Genomic DNA, 23,069 nt, shown 5'->3' on the forward strand with positions numbered 1-23,069 from the left:
CCCCCTAAGGTTTTAGATTGTTTTCACAAAACCTCTTTTCGTTGAGTGTTCGTCTAAAACTTGATGATTTCATTTAAAAAAAACGTGTGCAAATGAAAAAATCAACCTCAATGAATGTATGTGCAATCTAATCTCAAAGGCTAACTTTGTCATTTGGAGATACATAAAATCATCAATCTTTGACGAAAAATTAACGAAAAGGGGTTTTGTGACATCAACTTAACACCTCAAGGGTGTTCTTGTAATTTTCGAAGCCTCAGGGGGTTTTCTGAAAAAACCGAAAACCTGAGTGGGTGTTAGTGTAAATAACTCTTAGGAGTTGTTGACGCCCAAAAAATCCAGGGTTGGGCCCAAATAAATTCCCGGCCCAATGCGATACTTTATTAAGAAGAGACCCAATTTGGGCACACAAAAGTTTGTCATGCACGCTTGCACGAGTCACGATCCATGTGCCACGCCAAATAAGTATGTAATATGTCACGCTAATAATTGAAACGAGCCTATAAAATGCACTGGCTCTATGAACCCATGCTAATTATCCCATCAAGCGTCATAACCTTCGAGCACGAGCACGCCAATCGACAGCCCATGCCAAGATAAAAATCATTATTTTACACCAAGCCACGCTACAAGCTTAAGTGGGCCCAAGCCACGCAAATGCTCGAGGCTTGCTGAGTGGGTTGTGGTATGGATGGTAACGAGCATTCATGTGGCCCATTGATAAGCCAAGAAATGGAAGTTTTGGGTTGCTTGGGAGCCCCAAAACTCGAGCCCATTTCTTGAGCGCAAATATGTGGGTAAGCATAAAGGAGAGAAAAAGGGAGCCCATCACTTTAGAAAATTGGCCCATCACCTTAATAAAAATAGTCCATCACTTTAGGAAGTTGGCCCATTCCCTAGTAGACAAACTCATTACCTTAGGAAGGTCCAAATGACCAAGAAAAATATCTTAAAGTCTCCAGCACATGGTTGAAGACAAAACCACGACAAAAGCCAAAGGGTTACTCATGTATGCAGGTTGCTGGGAGGCTCCAGCACGTGGCCAAAGGCAAACCTCAAAGAAAACCATTCAAAAAACCAAAGAGTATTAGTGCGCGCAGGTTGCTAGGAGAAAAAAGTATCCTTCAGACCAACACTGTTATCTATTTCCTTCCATTACCAGCCTGAAATTGGTACTTAGGTGATGAGGGTTAAATTTAAATGCTATTCAAACAGACACAACAATATTCACACACTTTAAAACTTGACCAAAGATGATTATAACTAGTCAACAACTAGTCATGAAAGCCATAACCAAGAACACACAGAGCACACCAATCTGTACCTTCAAGCTTAGAAGATTACTAGTGACAACCTAGGCACTTAGAAGGACCCATCAATCTAGGCATCCCCTATGCTAGCAACAAGTATGGTGAAAGTGTGTGAAAGCATCGTAATCAAGTAAACAACAAACAATAGATAATGATGACTAGTCAACTGCAAGAACACAAACCCAAAAATACATGAATACCATGCGATGACTAGTCAATTATCAAGAACACAAACCCAGAAAATTGTGAACAACAAAACCAGAAAAATTGTTCACCCAGAAACCCACCACTGGGAAAAATTGGGGGTCATCATCTGACCAGGCAATCTACTAAGCAAAGAAGATTCTTATAGAGATTACACAAGCAAGCTCAAGAAATCCTAGATCTATTTAGGAAACAAGCTATACATCCTCTGTGCAATCTTCTTCTCCAACTTAGTTGAGCTAGTAGCTAGTTCGTCATATAAGTGGCAGCTAGTCCATCAGCTCCTTCACTCCATAGCACCGGCAACTCAGCTCCAGATCGAACAAACATAATGAAATATAGATTCTGAGATGAAAGGGTCAATTCCTTCAAGAAACCATACTCTTGAAGAAATCATCCAAGACTCTGATCTAGACTAAGAACGATGACTAGTCATAATGAACCCAAATGCAGACACAAGAAGATGACTAGTCATAACTGAACCCATATGCAGATTATAAAAAGCATAGCAAATTTTAAAAAAGCATTTTCAAAATCTCACAATGAAAAACCTTAGAGAATGAAGAGTATAAGTTTTACTCTCAAAATTTCTCAATAGGTAAAGTAGATTTCAAAAATAAAAGCATATTTCAAAAGCTATTTCAAAACCTTATTTGAAAACTCAAACCATACCTAGCTGCAAATGCAGAGAAGAAGAAGAAGACCACTCTCTCTCTCTCTCTCTCTCTCTCTCTCTCTCTCTCTCTCATAGATGCAAACCTCATTCTCAGAGAGAAGATGCAGAGCAAAATCAAAACTCTCAAAACCATTCTCTCTGAAATTGACAGAGACAAAAAAATGCCTCTCAAAAATCAAACCCCATACCTAGTCTCTCACTAGAGCCCTCTCTCTCTCTCTCTCTCTCTCTCTCTCTAAAAAACCATATCAGAAATTGTAAATGAGAGAGATGGTGAGTCCAGACTAGCCCCAGCCTTTTTGGTAGGTCAAAAGGACACGTGGCAGCCGATGATTGGACTTACAATAAGCAAAATCACGTCCCTTGGTTAAAAGTATCATGCTGGAAAATACTGGACTATATGACTAGTTATCTCGACAAAGTAACAAATATTGATTTAGTCTATATGACTAGTCATCTCGACAAAGTGGCAAATGCTGATTTGGCCTATATGACTAGTCATCTCGACAAAGTATATGGATGCAAATGCTGATTTTCCTATTGATGCCCATTATAAATGAATGCACAATTACCTTGGTTTTGTAGCCTCATAACCTCTTCAATGTACTTCAACTTTGTAGCAAATACCCAATGCCTATTTTCTAAAGATGAGCTAAGAGGAATTACATGAAAGTGTACATTTGGCAAGGAAAGCCAATTCTAACAATCCTAAAACTAACACTTGCCATGAAATAGGGGAGTAAATAAGGAGAGGTGATAACCATAGTTAGGAGATTGCCACTAGAACGGTTGCGGGAAGACTTTTGGAGCTCCCAAAAATCTTGTCTCTGTGTGTTTGGACACAGGAAGATTTCACAAAATAGGGATGAGAGAGAGAGAGAGAGAGAGAGAGAGAGAGAGAGAGAGAGAAGAGAGAGAAGAGAAGAGAAGAGAAGAGAAATGAAAGGGGAGACTTGCCAAAATTGGAGAGAACCCATTAGGGTTTCATGGGAAGGAGGAGCTTCCAGAGACTATAAAAGGGGGGTTTCTCCTACCCATTATTTCACCCCACATCTAGAGAGAGCGAGCATTACCTCTCATCCTTGGAACTCTTCAATTTCGAGCCCTCTTCCTCCACCTCTTCCCATTTTCTCTTCTGGCAAGCCATTCCAGAGTCTAATGAAGCTTTCGTCAAGCTGTCGAAAAATTGCTCAAACCACCCACTTCTTCTTCCTCATCTCTTCCTCTCTCCCCTCAACAAATACTCTTGAAATTCCTTCTTCCCTTACTTTAAAACCCTGTTTCTCATAGGAAATCACAGCCCTCTCTCTCTCTTTAATGCTAAACTCATGAATGCTTAGCTTCCATGCTGCAAGCCTCTCAAGCCAAGCATATATTTATATGTAACCAATTGTTGGTTTTGTTGGTGAAGGTGACTAAGGTGTTTCCTAAGACACCACGAACCTTTCAAGGCACTCTTGGGGTCTAATTCTTGAACTCAGACACAAGGGGCAATTTCACCCATTTGCTTTTTACAGCAACCCATGCCCATCTGTAGCTGTCGGAACGAAAAGCCCCCCACATGAGTAAATTGGGTTTTTGTTTTTAGGATGATGTGTCAACTTTTAAGTCCCTTACATTAAATTATAATGAGGTGTCATGTGAATGATAAAAGTCAAGTAGATCATGACAGATAGAATCAAAGCAAAGGATCCTAATCCTATAACTAATCCCTCATAATTTCCCAAAATGGAAAATCATTCACGTCTACTCTCATTTCCTCCAACATACCTTATAGGAGTGGCTGCGGTTCGGTCCGGTCCGATTTCACATCACACCAGAATCAGAACCCGTAGTATTCACTTGGTTCGGTTTGGTCCGTTTTTATTGAAAAAAAAAATTATGAAACCGGCCAGTCTGGTTTAAATTGGTTCTAGTGCGGTTTCTGATTTTTCCGATTCGGATTGTATATTTTTTTTTATATTTTTCATTTTTCATTTTTTTTACAAATTCAAACTAAAATTTTATTTTTTGGGCTTAAAAATTCACAAATGATCCAATTTCATGCAAAGAGAGATGATTAGGCCTAGAAAATTAAGGTGCTTTGAAATTGGGCTTGGGAAAATATTAGTTATGGGATTAGAAATTTAGCATTGGACTTAAATAATTAAAAATAAAATAAAAAAACTCAGTCGGTCTGGTCTGATGCGGTTTTGTTCGATTTGAACCAGTCCGATCTGGTTTGGTGCTGGTTTGTTGACTTTTTAGTCAACACGATTTTTTTCCTATTTTTTCTATCTGGTGCGGCTGGGTGTTCCAGTATCGATGCCCACCTTTAATACCTTAGATTTAGGGATATGATTTCCCCACTCCCCTTTTCTCCACTTACACTTCCTTTTGCTTTTTAATACTTTTTAATCAATTTTGTTCTTTCTATTTTCTATTATACCCTTACCCTACATTATTTTCTTTTTACTTACCTTTTATATTAGTTCTTTTTCTTTATACTTAATTTTCCAACTTGCACTCCATTTTCAGTGTTTTTTTTTCCTTTAATTGAGTAAGAAATTAAGTTTTTTTTCCCTTTAATATTGAAAATGGAGTGTAAGTTGGAAAATTAAGTATAAAGAAAAAGAAATAATATAAAAGTGAAGTAAAAAAGAAATTAATATAGGGTAAGTATATAATAGGAAAGAGTATTAAAAACCAAAAGGGAGTGTAAGTGGAGAAAAAGGGAGTGGGGAAATCAGTTCCCTAGATTTAATGACTTATTCAATCCAAAACAAGATCTTGTGCCTCTACATTTAGCATCAGTGCATTTGTGTGCATTTACTAAAATTTTGACCATTTGATTAATCTAACAAGGCTAATGAATTCACATCAACATAGTTATATTATCTTAAAACCACATGTTGTACTGTATCAATTACCCTTCCCCATCTTTAATGAACGCAATCTTCCCCTTCCCTTTTCACACCCTCCCCACCCCACGTCTCTTATAAGGAACCCTCCTCCCAGACTCTTATTTCCATGGTTGTGATCTCTCCCGTGATCTAATCCCAACCCCTCCTTATCTGAGTCTCATATGCAAACAAGAAACAAAACCACGTATCTAATGAATTATAAGGCAAATAAAAGCAAAATCAATCAACAATTCGAAGAAATCAAATTGAAAAAAACTAGAGAATTGGTAAGCATCAATAATGAATTATACGTACATAATACTGGACTTGATACATACATGTACATTCAAGATTGTTGAGGCCCAAAAAAATTCAAGGCTGGGTCCAAATATATTTCTGGCCCAGTACAACACTAAGCAGAAAATCCTTATTTTTGCATCAAGCCAAGCTACAAGCTTAGGTGGGCCCAAGACACGCAAATGCCTAGGGCTTGCTGAGCGGGTTGTGGTATGGATGGTTACGAGCATTCACGAGGCCCATTGATGGGCCAAGAAGTTGAAGTTTTGGGCTGCTTGGGAGCCCCAAAACTCGAGCCCATTACCTTAGAAAATTGGCCCATCACCTTAGTAAAAAATAATCCATCACCCTAGAAGGTTGGCCCATCCCCTTAGTAGACTAGCCTATTACCTTAGGGAATGGCCTAAGGGACTTAGAAAAATCTAAAAGTCTCTAGTACATGGCTAGAGACAAAACCACGACAGAAAACCAAGGGATAGAGACTTGTGCATGCTGCTAGGAATCTCCAGCACATGGCCAAAGACAAATCCTAACACAAGCCATCCAAAAAACCAAAGGATACTTGAGCAAAACACCTTTCAGACCAGTGCCATTACCCACTCATTTCTCCCACCAGCTCTTGCAATAAAATGAAGGAGAAAAGAAGGAGAAAGGGTAGCCCAAAATAGGAGATGATCGCAGGGACAGCTGCGGGAAGACTCTAGAGCTCCCAAAAATCTTGTCTTTGTGTATTTGAATTGGGGGAGATTTCATAAAAAGAGGTTGAATCGAAGGAAGAGAATAGAAAGGGAGGAGAAGACTTGGCAAAATTGGAGATAACCAATTAGGGTTTCTTGGGAAGAAGGAGCTTCCAACGCCTATAAAAGGAGGCACATTCTACCCAGCCAAACAACTCATCGAAGGCAAGCATCCCATTTGGAACCCTTTAATTTCATGCTCTATTCTTCCATCTTCTTCCTTTCTCTCCCATAAACACATCCAAAGAGAGCAAGCATCACCTCTCACCTCTAGAACCCTTCGATTTCAAGCTCTGTTCTTCCATTGCTTCCCCTTTTCTCTTCTGGCAAAATACTCCAAAGCTTGACAAAGCTTTTGTCAAGCTGCTGGAAATCTGCTAAAGCCACTCATGCTTCCATCTTCTTCCTCTCTCTCTCTCCCATAAACACATCCAGAGAGAGCAAGCATCACCTCTCACCTCTGGAACCCTTCGATTTCAAGCTCTGTTCTTCCATTGCTTCCCCTTTTCTCTTCTGGCAAAATACTCAAAAGCTTGACAAAGCTTTCGTCAAGTTGCGGAGCATCACCTCTCACCTCTGGAACCCTTCGATTTCAAGTCATGTTCTTCCATTGCTTCCATTTTTCTCTTCTGTCAAGCCACTCAAGAGCCTGACGAAGCTTTCGTCAAGCTGCCGGAAACTTGCTCAAGCCACCCATTCCTCTTCCTTCATTCTTTCCTTTCTTCCCTCAACAAATTCTCTCAAAATTCTCTCTCCCCCTTACTTCGAGCCTCTGTTTCTCATAGGAAACCCAAGCCTTCTCTCTCTCATGCTAAACTCATGAATGCTCAGCTCCCATGCCACAAGCTTCTCATTCCAAGCCATAATATTTATTTGTAAGCAACTATTGGTTTTGTTGGTGAAGGAAGCCAAGGTGTTTCCTAAGGCTCCACGAACCTTTTGAAGCACTCTTAGGGCCTGATTCTTCAACTCAGACACAATGGCAGCTCCACCTATTCGCTCTTTACAGCAGCGCAGACCCATCTGTAGCTGCTGGAACGAAAAAGCCCCACAAAGATTAATTAATAAATAATTATTAATATTATTCTTCTAATCTTTATATTGAACATGGTCTCTGTGGAAGTTGAGGAGAAATTGAAAGTGCGTGGAATTGAAGTTGTTATGGGAATTCCCTTTTATCAACACAGAATTAACACAAGTAAATTATACCCAAGTATTGATTATTCTATGGCAAAGCGAAATTAACAGTGAAAAAGAAAATTAAATACAACTTTATCATTAGGGCTGGACTGTTGAGTGATGGCAGCCATGGGAATCCAGGAATCTGGGAAGAGGGAGACGTGAGAGAGAGAGGTTGTGAAAGGGGTGATACGGTACAACATGTAATTTTTTAAGATAATATAACTATGCTGATGTGGATTGACCTCATTAGATTAATCAAATGGTAAAGATTTTAGTAAATGCACACAATGCATTGATGCTAAATACAGAGCCTCGTGATCCTCCAAAACAATAGTAGGCACCAAACCAGCCCGAAAGGTTAACAATAGGTCAACGTATCTAAATAACCTTGCATTTGTTTATAATTTATTCTATCTGACCCTTTTGACTAAAGTTCCGCAAGCTGTTATAACTCTCTTTTTTGTTTTTTTCTCTTTACTTTTTTTAATAACTTAAGAATTACTAAACCACTTTTTTTTTAAATTTATTTATAATTTATTTATTATCTCAAATTAAGAACAATAATGTTTATATGATTTCTTTATTATCTGAATTCCGAAATTTGATATTATTTATAATGAAGTGATTATGAAAATATTTCAAGACATGAGCGATTGTAAATGTATTGGGATGACATATATGAGTTATTCTTAAAGACTTTGTATTTTTAGATAAATTTATCTTGTTTTGCGATGATTTTATTATTTGATATTGACCCTCCTTAACGAATTTTCTAGCACTGCCTGCAAGGGATGAAATTTTAACGCCCTTTTGGTCGAATAATTTTAGCAGTAAATTTGAAAATTTATAATAAAAGCATAAACCCCACCAATCCAGGCGCGGAAGTGGATAAACCTCCCACCCAGAAAACTCAGAAAGCTTTTACACAGACAATGGCAGCTCCAACAACAGAGCTCTTGTGCTACAGAGGAATTTCCACTTCTCCCACTCTCTCCAAAACCCTTTCTCTTCTCTCTTCCTCATTTCCAATCCCCAAATCTCTCTCTCCTCCAATTCTTCGCACTCCTTCGCTTTTCCTCCACACTTGCCTTCCCTCTCTTCCTCGCTTCCTTTCCCACCTCTCCACCAATGATTTCAATATCTCCATAACAGATGAACAAGAAGAAGGAGAAGAAGAAGAGGAAGAAGAAGTAGGAGAGCTCGTGACTGAGTCGGACGGCGGAGACGATTTATTAACGGTCGACGTCGATGACCTCGAAGAAGACGCTCGATACGTGGTTCAAGAGTTCTCATCCTCTTTGTCCAGCCAGCTCAGAATCGGTGCGTTTGTCTCTGCGTGTAATTTGCTCCTTAGACTATAGTTTTGATGCTTGGTATAGTATTCCTGGAAATTGAATTGCAATTAGAGTAGGGGGAAATAGCCGATTTTGATTGTATCTGACGAACCCTGTTCATAATTTCACCCAACTATTCTGAAAGCTGCTGACTCTTTCCAAAAAATTCAAAAAGAAATAAGGCTGCATTAACTTTTTCAACGTTTTTTTTTTTTTTTTTTTTTCATTTTAAAGGATTTTCCACATTTGATAAAAATAATTTAACTTTAGTTTTGTTCCTCATTTTGTTTGGGCATTATTGATGACCAAGTTATCATTGTGTCTTGTGTCATTTGGTTGTGTATGATGACTACATATCCGTCATCTGATGGTTTCAGAAGATGAGAAGGATGACCAAGAGGAAGTTGGTCGGAAGCAGAGGAGGCAGAAAAGTACAGTTAAAAGTGTAAGTAAGCGTCTTATCATGGTCATTTTCATAGTTTTTATGAGAAAGTAGTGAGAGTTTATGTCTGGGATTGGTATTTTTCTAGGAATTTGGGGCTTTTAATAATGAGATATCAGAACCATAAAGCATAATTGTGCCTTTCACGTTCTTTAGAAACATTAAATTCATTATATGGGATGGTAAGAATGAGATAACTGTTGCTTGAAACTCGCAACAGATGCTCTGGGCGCCCATGATCTCCATGCATGGCCAAGACTAATGTAAATGAATTCAAGATCTTCATATTATAGTGGTTATCGTTTTCTTTACCACTTCGGACCTCAGGCCCTTGATCTTAGGAATTGATAAAAATGAATATGCTGTAGGTCGCAAATCATTACTAGGATCACAAATTGGTGGCGGTTCCTCAAGAAAACTGCACTTGTTGTTCTGGTTATTCTAACTAGGTATCATGAACAATTTTTCAAAGTGTGTGGTCTTTGCATATATCCTCAATTCTGTTTCTTATAATTGTGGAGCATTTTTACTTCTTTTTTTCTTTACTTTTTGCGGTTTTTGCTAAGTGTATTGTTGATTTCTATAATGCAATCAGACTGTTATTTTCAAATAATGTAAGTTTGGGACTCTTTTTGTTTTTGTGAAGGAAAAATAGAGAAAATTCATATTCGCTAAACCATTCAAATTTCATTTGCAGATCCCTGACCATCTTCTTCCAAGGGTAGCAATTGTTGGAAGACCGAATGTTGGTAAATCAGCATTATTTAATCGCCTTGTCTCGGTACTTAATCAGAATCTGGTCTTCTGTTTACTATTTAGTTTCAATACTTTTTGATACCGAGGAATATACAATTTCAAGCTTCCAGATGTAACTATATCAATGGTTTTAATTCTGTAAGTTGACTTCTTCTTTGGTTCTTTCTATTTTTATTTATTTTTATGTTTTGCAGGGGAACAAGGCAATTGTAGTCGATGAGCCTGGGGTTACTAGGGATCGCCTTTATGGTAGATCCTTTTGGGGGGATCATGAATTTATGGTGGTGGATACTGGTGGTGTTCTTACAGTTTCGAAGTCCCAGGCTAATGTCATGGAAGAATTAGCTATTTCAACAACCATTGGTATGGATGGCATTCCACTTGCCTCCAGGGAGGCAGCTGTTGCCAGGATGCCCTCGATGATAGAGAAACAAGCTACTGCAGCGGTTGAAGAATCATCTGTCATTATATTCCTCGTTGATGGCAAGGTATAGTTTTCGGTACGTACTTGTGGGATCACTGCAATGTGCCTCTTTGGCCAGCTTCCGGCTGGTATGTGTAAAGAAAATATGAGCTTCTAGCCTGCAATATGCTTAGGTTTTCTGAAGATGTAAATGTTGCATTACTAACATTAGTCATGCTGCTTCTACATATTGTTTTGGTGGCCCAATAAAACACATTAAAGAAAATTTTCTTAGGGCCAAATTGATTATACAATTGTGGGAAAGTTATTAAAAATCTAGTTTTAGCCCCAAAGTGATCTATACATTTCTGGAGAGGGTAGTATTAAATAACAGGAACATATAACTATATATATACATATTTATATACTTGCAATGGGCCATATTAATTAATGAAAAATAATTACATATATACCTTTGAAGTGATAACTATAATCATATTCAAGTATTAGGTAGTGATACTGGTATTCTCAAACCTTTCAAAGTCAAAAAACATATGTGAAATATTAGTAATATTAAACAAAATTGTATCACTGAAATTCTACAATAGTACACCATGTTGAAACACATATAAGTTTATGATGGTAAGATGAGGAAATGCATCCACTTTCTGATAGCATTAAATTTTTGGCTTTCTTTTGCGCATCTTTGTAAAAGCATTTTAGAAATATTCCTTTTAGGACAATTCATTTGATTGGCGGGACTTTTGAATTGAATGTGATGTGTTTTTGCTTGAGTGGTATCGATCTGTGTTTCTTCTAAGATAAAAGTTGAATACTACGAGGAATAATAAAAGTTAGTCAAAAACTGGTCATGAGGTGGAGTAGTATGATTCCATAATTTCCGAAAAGATTTGTTTCCAATTGATTTACAATAATAACCATCTTATTTTGACACTAATTTTCAATTATGACAACCATGTGGATAAATGATATGAGTTCATAAAAGTGCATATTTGGAGGTTTCGTATTAACACATACTATGGTGAAGCCTGTCGCCTTGAAAAGGTGCCTGGGTTTAGAATTATAAAGATAACAGTATATAGTATTGACAGTGATAAACAGGCAGGTCTAACTGCAGCTGATGAGGAAATTTCAGATTGGCTACGTAAGAACTACTCAGATAAGTACATCATTCTTGCAGTTAACAAGTGTGAATCTCCACGTAAAGGGATCATGCAAGCATCAGAGTTTTGGTCGTTAGGGTGAGATAAACTTTTATCCATTCTTTACTAATTTTTTTACAAAAGGGTTCTGGTCTTAAGATCAGTAGCATTAATTTTCTTTTAAAAGCTGATAAATAGTAATGTTGATCTGTTAGTCTAATGTGCGACAAAAAAAAAAAAAACTGTTAGTCTAATGAACTTAGGTGCTCGGTATACCCTGTTTTGTTCAATCCAGAATAGACAAAGTATTAGATAATAAATTCTCCTTCTATCTTACTATACTTCCTGTTGAATAGGTTATATGTGTTGCATTGTCCTTGGTGATGCATGATAGCATTATCGTAGGGGTACACACTTTCTTTTTGTTGTTTTAAATATGCTATTCACCCTTATAGGCTGGTAATAGTTCCAATTTAGCTCTGCTTTAATACCAACTTAGATAAGACACTAAAACAGAAAAATCAGGCATATAATAATCAAAGGAACAATTTTTTCAAGCCTTACTAGTCTATTTATTATCTAATTAGGCTTGTAAACATGAACTTTTATTTTTTCCTGAAACATGAACTTTTATTTTTTTCCTGAAACATGAACTGTTTTCATAAAGAAAAAAAATTCAATTCTAGGATAACTTATTTTTATTGTTCCAACATCTAAACTAATGTTTTATTAGCAATCTAGACAAGACACCAAAACAGACCAATTAAGCATATAATAAAATCAACAATGTTTTCGACAACTGTCCTGAAGCCTTCTAATATATTTATTATCTAATTAGGCTTGCACATATTAACCTTTCTAGATTATTGTTTTTTTTTTAAAAAAAATTGTCACCATAAAAGATATAAGTTCCGAATTGTACCTGTGGATTTCTTATCAGAAAAAGAGTTATACCTGTGGATTTCTTATGTCCACCTAGCTTCATCTTTTGTAAACTAATTATAGTGTCTCTCCTACCTCAACTAGAACCTCTTTTATTATTTTCTGCCCTGAGGAGAGTGCTCCTTGCTTATGGATGTAGTTTTTTATTCCTCGAACAAAAAAATGTTAGTGAACCTGTTATGTTTCGCTCTTAAGAGAATGTTTCTGTTACTAAATGACTGCATAGTGTCTTCTTGCTTTAATGAAGATATTCTTTTAAGACTTAGGTTGACTCTGGCAGTTAAGATGGATTAGAAATATAGGAAGTTTACACCTCTCTATTAAGCTTTTTGTTTGTGATATGTTTGTTTTTAGCTTGCATTAATAATACTTAAGTTAATGTAAAATTGATTTCCGAAATCTGATACTTGGGGAGGATAAAATCTCTGAGTTTCTCATTATGGTTAGTTCTTTTCATTAGTGTTAGTATTTACAATCCACAATGATGGTACACATAGGCACATTTTAAGTTTTGCATCTAGTGGATACATAAAAATGTAGCATCCTTATATTAATGTGCAGAAGGCTTTTTGGTTGGTTGACCAGGTTTTCACCACTTCCTATATCTGCTATTTCTGGAACTGGAACTGGAGAGCTTCTTGATCTTGTGTGTTCAGGGCTGAAAAAGATTGAGGTTTGTAATCACAGAATTTTATTTAGGCTATATCAATCTTCAAATTTAACTGCCTTTTGTTGAATACTGGAGTTTAATTGGCTTAACTTTGCCATCTGTTACTCACTTTTGAAGTAGCACTTGTAGGAAGCAAGCTGCTCATTTTGAGCTTGTTAGTGAACTTTTCAGTTCAATATTAGAATCTCTGCATGCTTCTTAGTCCTTAGTATAAAAAATCTGGTGCTTCTCGTAATTTCATTATCCCAAAATAGCATGTTGTTGGCCCGTTCTATAAATATTGTAATTTCTTTATGACATTTTATTATGCTTATATATAGGACCCAGAAGATTTTGCTGAACAAGAAGATTATGTTCCTGCAATTGCGATTGTTGGGCGACCAAATGTTGGTAAAAGTAGCATTTTGAATGCATTGGTTGGGGAGGACAGAACAATTGTTAGCCCAGTCAGTGGAACTACCCGTGATGCTATTGATATTGAATTTATTGGACCAGATGGACAGGTTTGATTGGTTTACAGTTATACATTTTATACCACATATTTCTGGCAGTTATTACACAAAACATTCTATGCAAATCTACTACATATTAATATGAAACTGAAGAATCATAAAAAACACTTCAGATCAGGTGCTTTTCACAACAGTATTTATCCACTCTTTAAATGGAGCTTTTATAAAATTTCCTCTATGTAGAATTCTGCCTAGGAATACCAAGAGAATTTCTAGTGAAATCAATGATTATGAAAAGTTTGATGGCAAACTTGTATCTTGAGACGAAACCATCATGCGTAGCCTAAGAGTTCATTTACCTCAAGCTATTCTTACTTTCCACTATTTATCTTTTACCAAAATTGAAATTCAAGTGCTGATTTTATTGAATGAATCATGGAATTGGGCTTACAAAAGAACTGTGCACTTGCAAATTATTCAAGCTCAGATTGCTTAATGTTTTTTGTTTATTTTCTTCTCTCTGTTTGTGTGTGCTTCTATCCTGGCTTTTTATTCGGTTTGTTAAAGACACATGGAGATTTTCTAATAGTTTAGGTAGAAAGGTGGGCTAGGGTCTGACTCTTTGCTAATATACTTGCCTTATGAAATATTCAAATCCTATTTGCCTGCTGTTGTTCTTCTCCTCTTAACGCCCTTTCCCTTATCTTTCTCTCCCCCTTTCCCTTCTCCTATTGGTTCTGCATCATCAAGCCTGGGAAGTTTCCTCGAGGCAAATCTTAAGGCTGTTTAGGCAAGCTCAAGTATAAGCCGAGCTCAAACAATCAATAGTTTGGTTCAGGTCTACTCATATGCAGTCTTAGATGGGATCCTATAGCAATTGTCGGTTTACAAGCTAAAGATATTAGTGGACAACTGTCAGATCAGTAATCCTTTATATTATTCTACTTTTTTTTTGTTTTGCAGAAGTTCCGGCTAATTGATACTGCTGGAATCAGAAGAAGAGCAGTCGTTGCTTCATCAGGTAGCATGACAGAGGCTTTATCGGTAAATCGAGCATTTCGTGCAATTCGTCGTTCTGATGTTGTGGCTCTTGTAATTGAGGCCCTGGCTTGTATCACAGAACAGGTACTTTGTCCATTCTTTTTTACCACTACCAAAAAGAAACTTCTTAAAATAAGTCATGATATAACTTTATGGATGTTTTGGTTATATGTTACTTTTTTATCTTTTCGTCCATGTTCTAGATTTCTTATCTTTCGTCGTTTCTTTTAATAATATTTGAAACACAATACAGTGTAAACGGCCTAACATTCCTCTCCATACCCAATCAATTCCTTGCAGACTTGAAAGGCTGTCTCATTCATGTCTATTGAACTTTAGGAAGTTATGGTTTTCTTGAAACGATTAACGAGCAAAATTGAGTGTTTTGAGTGTCTTGTTGGCATCTGTTGGTTTTTTAGTTTTATCTTTCAGGTTTTAAAATAAGTTTCAATGAACAAAATTTTGTGATATTGTGTTTCTCTGAATGTGAGCCATTTGTTTAGTTTCAAATTATGTACCCTTAAACAAGGGGAATTCTCTTTTTGAAATGAAAATTAATTAAGACACAAGGATCAGTGGTAAGATAGCTTTCGAGCTATTCAGTTTGGATGTACTTTACTGAAAAAGATAGCAAAAAAAGTTGTCATGTTTTAGAATACTTTCAACCATATATATTTGGTCCAGTTCTCATGAAAGCTCTTTGATACTAAAGATATTGATATTTCTAGTATTTAGTTGATTAAATTCAGTTTATTACCTAATAACTCATAGAAGAATGAGTGTTAGTGAAAACTTATCGTATTTTTTTTTTTTGTTGTCTTTTAAGACATTTTTTTAAGCATTGCTTCTTATAAAATGCATCTCAAAATTTCTTCAAGCAATGTCACCTTGGACTTATTATTTATGAGATATTTTCTTTTCCACATGTAAGATTTCTAACTTTTGTTTTGTTTATATTGATCTCTTAGGATTGCAAGATTGCTGAAAGGATAGAAAGAGAAGGTAAAGGCTGCCTGATAGTTGTAAACAAATGGGATACCATACCGAATAAAAACCAGCAGACTGCGACATACTATGAGCAGGATGTTAGGGAAAAGCTTCGTGTTCTTGGTTGGGCACCTATTGTATATTCAACTGCAATAGCTGGTCAAAGTGTTGACAAGTATGTTTTCTGTTAACAGCATCTCTTTTATAGTTTAGGAACTGCAGTCTTTAACTTCATGCATGTGAAGAAACCCTTATTCTCTATTGACACCACAAGATAAATGAGTGGAGCACCTCTAACTGGAAGAAGTTTTCAATTTGTTGTCAATATGATGGGTTATATTTGAAGATAGTTTGATGTTGCTGCATCTTCTAATAGATGTTTGTTAAGCTTCGGATTCTTGTTTAGATATCATAGTTGTATATATAACCTATACTTGTTCCTACAGAAAGAAGTTGCATGATGTGAAACGCAGATGGTGGTAGTTTTCTTATAAGGTTTTCAGTATTATTTCCTATCGACTTTAGGCTTAAACCAGTTTGTAATTTCGGTTTTTAGTTTATGAGTTATATACGTTCTTTTATACAGGGTCCCTTATCAATAAAAGACTATACAGGTTACAAATGGAGTCTCACAAGAATCCTATGCATAATTTTCTATATTCATTTTCAAAATGGTTTGAAGTTTCCAGGAATTTAAGGTCTTAGTATTGTATACTATTCTTAATAGAAAACCTCTGTAAATGCCAAGAATTTGTTTTCATATTGCAGATATGTTGGCCATGGGCTACATTAATGGTATTATTGTCCTTGGTTTTAGGATTATCATTGCTGCTAGCACAGTTGAGAAAGAGAGATCAAGAAGGCTTAGTACTTCTGTAGTAAATCAAGTTGTACAGGAAGCACTAGCTTTTAAATCACCACCGAGGACACGAGGTGGCAAAAGAGGGCGCATTTATTACTGCACTCAGGTTCTTGTTTTATGCAGGATGCATTTTATCTTTTTTGGGTGGTTGGTATATCTCTTGCATTCTGTTGATCATACTCTTGCAGCCAAGCAACACCCTGGTTTATCGCAAACTTTGGATGCTAGTGTCAACGAAATTGATATTTTTTTCTTGTAATGAACAGAAAACATGATCTGTTAAGACCTGGAAAAGTACAGTTTTCTACTGTTATTAGGTTTTAGATGATTCAGTGCTACAAACTGACTGTATTAACTATTTTCCATGCATGCCTATCCCTAGGACAGTATCTGTTCTTTCAAACTTGCATGTGATTAACTGCAAACCAGTATTTTCTTATGAACATGACAATTATGTGCATTACTTTGTATCCATTTGCAGGCAGCTATAAGGCCACCAACATTTGTGTTCTTTGTCAATGATGCAAAACTTTTCCCCGAGACGTACCGCCGTTATATGGAGAAGCAACTGCGTTCAGATGCGGGGTTTTTGGGGACTCCAATTCGGCTTCTTTGGTCTAACAGGAGGAAAACAGAAAAAGAGGAAGGTCAGTTCTTATCTTGTCTGTTTAATGCATGCATGCTTGTATTACTATTTAATCAATATTTCTTTTTGGGAGGTGCGATAAATGTTTGTGGGTTCATATGGTCTATCTACAATCATGTGTACAGTTTTGGTTGACTTAATGATGTGTATTCTCTTATTCTGGGAAAGTATTTTAGAGTTCTTGGTAATCTCAGAAACTAACCTGTACTATGTGTGCTTGCATCTGTTTTGTACAAATATGCAAATGGAATAACTTTCTGCCCACATGATACACAGATGTGTCTGAAAACTTGTTTGTGTCATCTTTCCTGCCTCCTCACTCCCCCTTCTTTTTATCCCTCTTGAATCTTTGATTATGTCCTCTTTCCTACATGAATTTTCCATGGTCTTGTGATGTTTGAATGCCCAAGAAGACAAAATAATCACTTTAAATGGCTGTAAATCATATATGTTCACAGGCAGAGCTGCAACGAGGACACAAGCAAATCTTGTGCCACGTGACAAAAAATTGGAGTTAGCTACATGAAGCATATGAAATACAAGTGTCATCTCAGAACTGGAAAGGAGTCTGTTCTGGAACAGCTTTGTGCACCGCTGAAACTAGTCATCAGATGCTGAAGGTACCCTGCAAGGTTGTTGATGTAAAAATTTCTCTAATTTTATTAATTCTATCAACCCATGCGGAAAAGGACTGGCATTGCATTTGCATGTATCTTCCAACTGTGGTGGCTTAGAACTTGTAAGTTGGGCCTTTGAATATACATTTTTGTTTGTTTGTTTGGTTTATGGGCCTTTTAATGTAAATAACTACTGTGATATGCGGATCCGCCATTTTAGGTCATTCTATAGTGAGGGCTTTACTCAGGCTCTTAGATGATGTCCTATCTCTTAACCGTTATATCAAGCTAACCAATTTGATCCAACGGTTAAGAGATATGGCCTCATCGAAGGGCCTTAGATAAGGGCCTCACTATAGAATTCTTGCTAGGTCAAAAGCCAAAACCTCATCAAAGTATTCCATTCTAGTGTTGCAAGACAAAGCTGTGCCTTACAATAGCCAAAAGAAAAAGAAAAGAAAAAAAAGCTGAAATTACAAAATATAGAAGGCGAGTACTTCAAATCTAGTTTCCAAACTTTCTCTGCATCCCTATGACAGGGCGCCGTCTTGCTTTGCTTGCACAACTAATCAGTATTGGTACTGACTTGTAAACTAAGTAATACAACTGCCTAGCAAACTGAACAACCAATACATCTAACAAACATGACACGTGTACCACTAATAGCATGCCAACTGGCCCAATGAAAACACAACAGCTAATAGATCCTACCTTGTACATTGTTTAGGAATTGGAAATATGCGTCTCTCCATGTCTTCTTAAGCATTAAAGGACCACACAATCCACCAAATCCTACGATGAAGCCAAGCAAAACAGAAGTATAAAACCATGGAATTTGATGCTTAGTCTCGACATCTTGGCTGTTACCGTTAATTAGCGGACAATCATTCCAAAGAGGGGCACCACAAAGTTTTGGATTCCCCTCATATGCAGAGACATCAAAGCTTTGGAGCTGAGTGCCTTTTGGTATTGGCCCTTCGAGATTATTATACGATACGTTCAAAGAGGACAAGAAATTAAGGCTTGTCAATGATGCTGGGATTTCTCCGGACAAGTGGTTCATTGAAAGATCCAACGTCTCCAACATTTCCAGGCTGGAAAATTCGTCGGGAATGTTTCCACCGACATTGTTGTGGCTAAGATCTAATGTACGAAGAAGGATCAATTGGCTGATCTCAGTTGGTATACTCCCATTGATGCTATTATTGTATAGGTATATTGCTGGTGGAAAGAAAGACAGAGAACTGTACTGCAAAACGTATGCATCACTTGCAGGTTTGACGAAGAAAGGTAGTTCAAGATATGTATGCTCTACTTGAGCTGCAGTTTGTTCAGATAACAACATTGGTAATTCATAAAGTTGCTTTGGAAGTTCACCTGAAATTCGGTTGTTGCCCAAGTTTATGTGAAAGAGGCTGGGAGAAGTCCCCAACCAACTTGGAACTGAGCCTGTGATTCTGTTAAAGGACATATCCAAGACCTCTAGCTTCTTTAGTTTGGATAACCATCCAGGTAATGAACCAGTGAGCTCACAACCGCGAAAAGACAAAATACCAAGATTTTGGAATCCATCAACATCAACCATGCCATCACCATTTGGCATTTCTTCACCTACAAAATTGTTTGAAAGTATAAGCACTTTGAGACTTTTGCAGCGCATCAATATATTCATTGCCCCTGTGATATTGGACAATCTGCTCCCAGAAAGCGAGATGAAGGACAATGATTTCAATGAAAGAATCTCAGGCTCTATTCGTCCATCTAAGTCATTTAAGCTCAATCGAAGTGCTTTCAGGGACTTGCATGAGTAAAGGCTAGTTGGGAAGACACCAGTGAAGTGATTACTCACAACGTCAAGTTTACTAAGGTGACTAAGTTTGGAGAAATCAAGCATGGAGAGGTTTCCTTCTAAATTGTTTGATCCGAGGTTCAGTTGTTCAAGGTTTGTGCAATTCACCAAAGAAGGGGGCAGAGAACCTTTTAGATTGTTGGAATGAAGAAGCATGAATTTCAATTTGGAGAGCTTCCCAATATTCATCGGGAGCATGCCACTCAATTGATTGAGATAGAGGTCAAGGATTGTAAGGTTGATGAGGTTGACAATTTCCTCCTTAATGTCTCCACGAATCGCATTACTAGGTAATGTTATTTCTTCAAGTGTGGTAGCATTATAGATATCTTCTGGAAGTGATCCTGAGAGGTTATTGTAACCAGCACGAAAAATTTGCAGTTTGGCACACTTCCCTAGTCCACCAGAAATATTGCTGCTGAATTCATTGAAGGAAAAATCCAACAGCCTGATCAAGGGAGAAGAATGAAGACAAATCGAGGATGGGATAGAACCTGAGAAGGTGTTGTTCCTGACACTAAAACTAGTCAAATTCCTAGCTTGTCGGAAGAATGGAGATGGAATTGCACCATGGAAGTGATTGTTGGACAAGTCCACCATGCGAGTGTTGGATGGTATAAAAGACGGTAGCTCTCCAAAAAGAAGGTTCGAACTCATGTCAAGGATCTCAAGACGATTCAAGGATAAGAAGAAACCGGATTCAAGTGAACCATAGAGTGAATTGTGAGAGAGATTCAAGTAGGTGAGATGAGTGAGATTTTCAATTGAGGGAAAAACACCTCCTTTGAGATTGAGCCCTGATCTGGAGGGTAAGTCCAAATGTGTGACCCAACCGTCGTGATCACAGGTGATGCCCTCCCAATGGCAACAATCAATGGAAGTCCAGTTCAAAGAAGGAGAAGACAGTGAGAGGGCAAAGGACAAAAGAGAGCTGCTTTGAGATTGATTGCATGCATGATTTGTGGATAAAATGGAAGAGAATAAGAGGATGAAAAGGAGGCCATGAGCCATTTGGTGGTAGGGGATCTTCAATACTTGCATGTTTCGTGGTGTATTTGCCATTTGCCCACCGGTTTGTGTTTAGGTTAATAGAGAAAATTTATAAGAGTTAGAAGCAATGCAACTAACAAGACTTTCTTTCTTTTTCTTTTGCCCCCACACCGAACATCTCCTGCAAACTGAGAAAGTGGTAAAAAACCAACCGCACAATAGAAACTTTCCTAGCCGCCCCCATCACTACGTCAAAGAGAGACTTCCAATGCAAACTTCATTGGCTCTCTCTCAAGAAGCAGAAAAACTTATATGAAAGGAGATAGCACTGTTTTGCTATCCCCGTTACACATAAGTGTTTCTCCTCAAGAAGAGGACTGGATGGGAGGAACGAAACTCTTATTTTAAAGTTTAATTGACTCCAAATACTGTCGTTGTCAAGCTAAAGTCAAATAATAGTGGAGCACATATTTTTTAATGGCCAATTCTGGTAACACTTCTGGCTAAGATGTGGCCAATACTTCCCATATGGCTCAACCAAAACATGGCCAAATTTACTAGCTCATAACCAGTCAGATTGCATGTGTTCGAAATGAAACTTCCATTGCTCAAATGAAGTTGGCTCCTACATGAAAGTTGTTCTCACGGATGTCTACCATAACGTATTCAAATTTGGGAGCATTCGAACTGGTGTAGCCTTCTTGGACTGTCAAATACTGAAACATGTTCGGAGAGAATTTTAATGGGATGTTCACCAACCTTTATTGGCTAGGGTTCATAAAAAAAAAATAAAAAAATAAAGAAAGAGGCTTTGGCAGTAACATTGATGTTTAGAAAACAATTAACTATTGTTTATGGAGTGGAAAGCAAATGTAGCAATAGTACTTGAACTTACACCTGATTTGTATTTTGGTCATTGAATTTGCAAAATGGCTTTGGTGGTCATTGAACTCCAATTACGTTACCAGTATTAGTCATGGTGTCTACCCAGTTTGAATTTTCCGTCATTCTGTACGGTTAAAAATGACTTTTAACCATATTTTGAAGCTTACCTCACTCTCAACTTTTTTTTTTTTTTTTTGAAGACCTTTCCTATTGAGAGGAGCGATAGCATACTAAACTCACACACACTTCACGGATGCTAGGACTCGAACCCAGGACCTTGCCTGATGGAGAAAATACTCCAAACCACTACACTAGTGGATCCTTTGCCACTCTCAACTATTTTAGGGGTGATGAGAGTCTCAAATTACATCTTTTTAATATTATTTTGGAGACTTTATGATATAATTTTGGCTTAATAAATATAATTTCACTTGTTGTTACATTTTATTCTCACCAACTGGATTTATGAATTTTCTATATTAATTTGGTGAACTTATTAGGTAAATTTATCTTTTATAGGAAATTGGGAAGCCAAAAGATGAACATACATTTGTCCAAGTTCAAGCCAGGTGTGAAGAGAATTGTTGGTGGATTTTATTGAAGAATTGATTGTGGGATTATTGTGATTATAAAGAAGGAGAAGAGAAGACAAAACCGTTGAAGCTAAAGAGCCTATTTCATGTCATTCATAGCCATTTAACGCCCACTACCTTACCGTTATTTCTTTTCCACCAACTCTCCACCATCATCACATGTTTAATCCAATTAATCACTGTCTTAAACCCTTCATTACCCACCAAGAATGTATTAACTTCCCACTCACCTCATTGACTACTATAAATCACCCATCAACTTATTTGGCAAGAACCTCTACGACAGATTTCTTTATCCATTTCATTCAAAATTTAGTTATGTTTTCCTCTGTAATGAGTTGCTAGAACTCTAGCTAAGGTTAAAGGGAATGCCCTTTGAGTAAGTTTGTGAATTATTCTTTAATCCAATATACGGTATGAATTGCTAAATTCTTTTATTTTTGGTTGTTCAATATTTTCATATCCTTTTATTTTGATTGATGTTAAGTGCTACTATCTTTTCATGAGTTCAATTATATTTTTCTCATTGTTAAGAACTGACTTAGCATGCTTTTAAATTAAAAGATTAGATATTAAGCAACTCCATTTTCTGAACAATCATTAATAAAAGATAACATTGAAAAAGTAAATTGGTTTTAATTTCTTTATCTTCCGGTTAAAGTTTCTCAATGATAATTTTAATCGAGTTTAATTTGGATTAAAGAGCATGAAACATATTTTTCTTAAAGAATTAAACCTTGATGCCTTAGCATTTCCATTATTGATATTTTATTTTTAAACTCAATCTCTACAACAATCAAATCAAATTACTTGTCCATTTTGCTTGTCACTTTTATTTTGGTACTTTTAATTATTTCTTTGTGTGCAGACATTCGCCTACCTGCTCCTTGAGGATACGATACTTGGACTTCCAAGATTATTACTACGTGTGACTACTTGCACTTGGGTAGACGCAACAAGTTTTTGGCGCATTTGCCAGGGAGCGGTGACGTGAAAAGTAGCACAGGGAAATTCATTGTTAAGGTTTGCGGTTTTAGTTTCTAAAGCTAATTCGGTAAGGCTTATCAAACTCAATTTTTCATTTTAGTTTTTTATTTTTTATTTACTATTTTCATTTTTGGTGTTTTTTTTTGCTTTTGTCTTAGTTTT

The 23,069-nt window shown here is 36.9% G+C and overlaps 1 protein-coding gene and 1 pseudogene across 1 annotated transcript; one reads left to right on the plus strand and one right to left on the minus strand.

The window, feature by feature from the left end:
- The first annotated feature begins 8,146 nt into the window (after positions 1 to 8,146).
- On the plus strand, positions 8,147 to 17,772 carry EMB2738 (GTP-binding family protein). Its single transcript, XM_021956393.2, has 12 exons — positions 8,147 to 8,608; positions 9,000 to 9,067; positions 9,762 to 9,845; positions 10,015 to 10,308; positions 11,346 to 11,485; positions 12,914 to 13,001; positions 13,319 to 13,501; positions 14,414 to 14,575; positions 15,460 to 15,653; positions 16,296 to 16,446; positions 16,822 to 16,987; positions 17,445 to 17,772. The coding sequence occupies exons 1-12, from the start codon at positions 8,221 to 8,223 to the stop codon at positions 17,510 to 17,512; spliced, it is 1,986 nt and encodes a 661-aa protein (XP_021812085.1). The 5' UTR covers positions 8,147 to 8,220; the 3' UTR covers positions 17,513 to 17,772.
- Positions 17,773 to 17,889: 117 nt separating this feature from the next.
- Positions 17,890 to 20,587, minus strand: LOC110755213 (tyrosine-sulfated glycopeptide receptor 1 pseudogene; annotated as a pseudogene).
- Between the last annotated feature and the right edge of the window lie 2,482 nt (positions 20,588 to 23,069).

Source organism: Prunus avium, chromosome 4, assembly GCF_965620075.1.
Source record: "Prunus avium chromosome 4, drPruAviu1.hap1.1, whole genome shotgun sequence".
Classification (NCBI taxonomy): Eukaryota; Viridiplantae; Streptophyta; class Magnoliopsida; order Rosales; family Rosaceae; genus Prunus; species Prunus avium.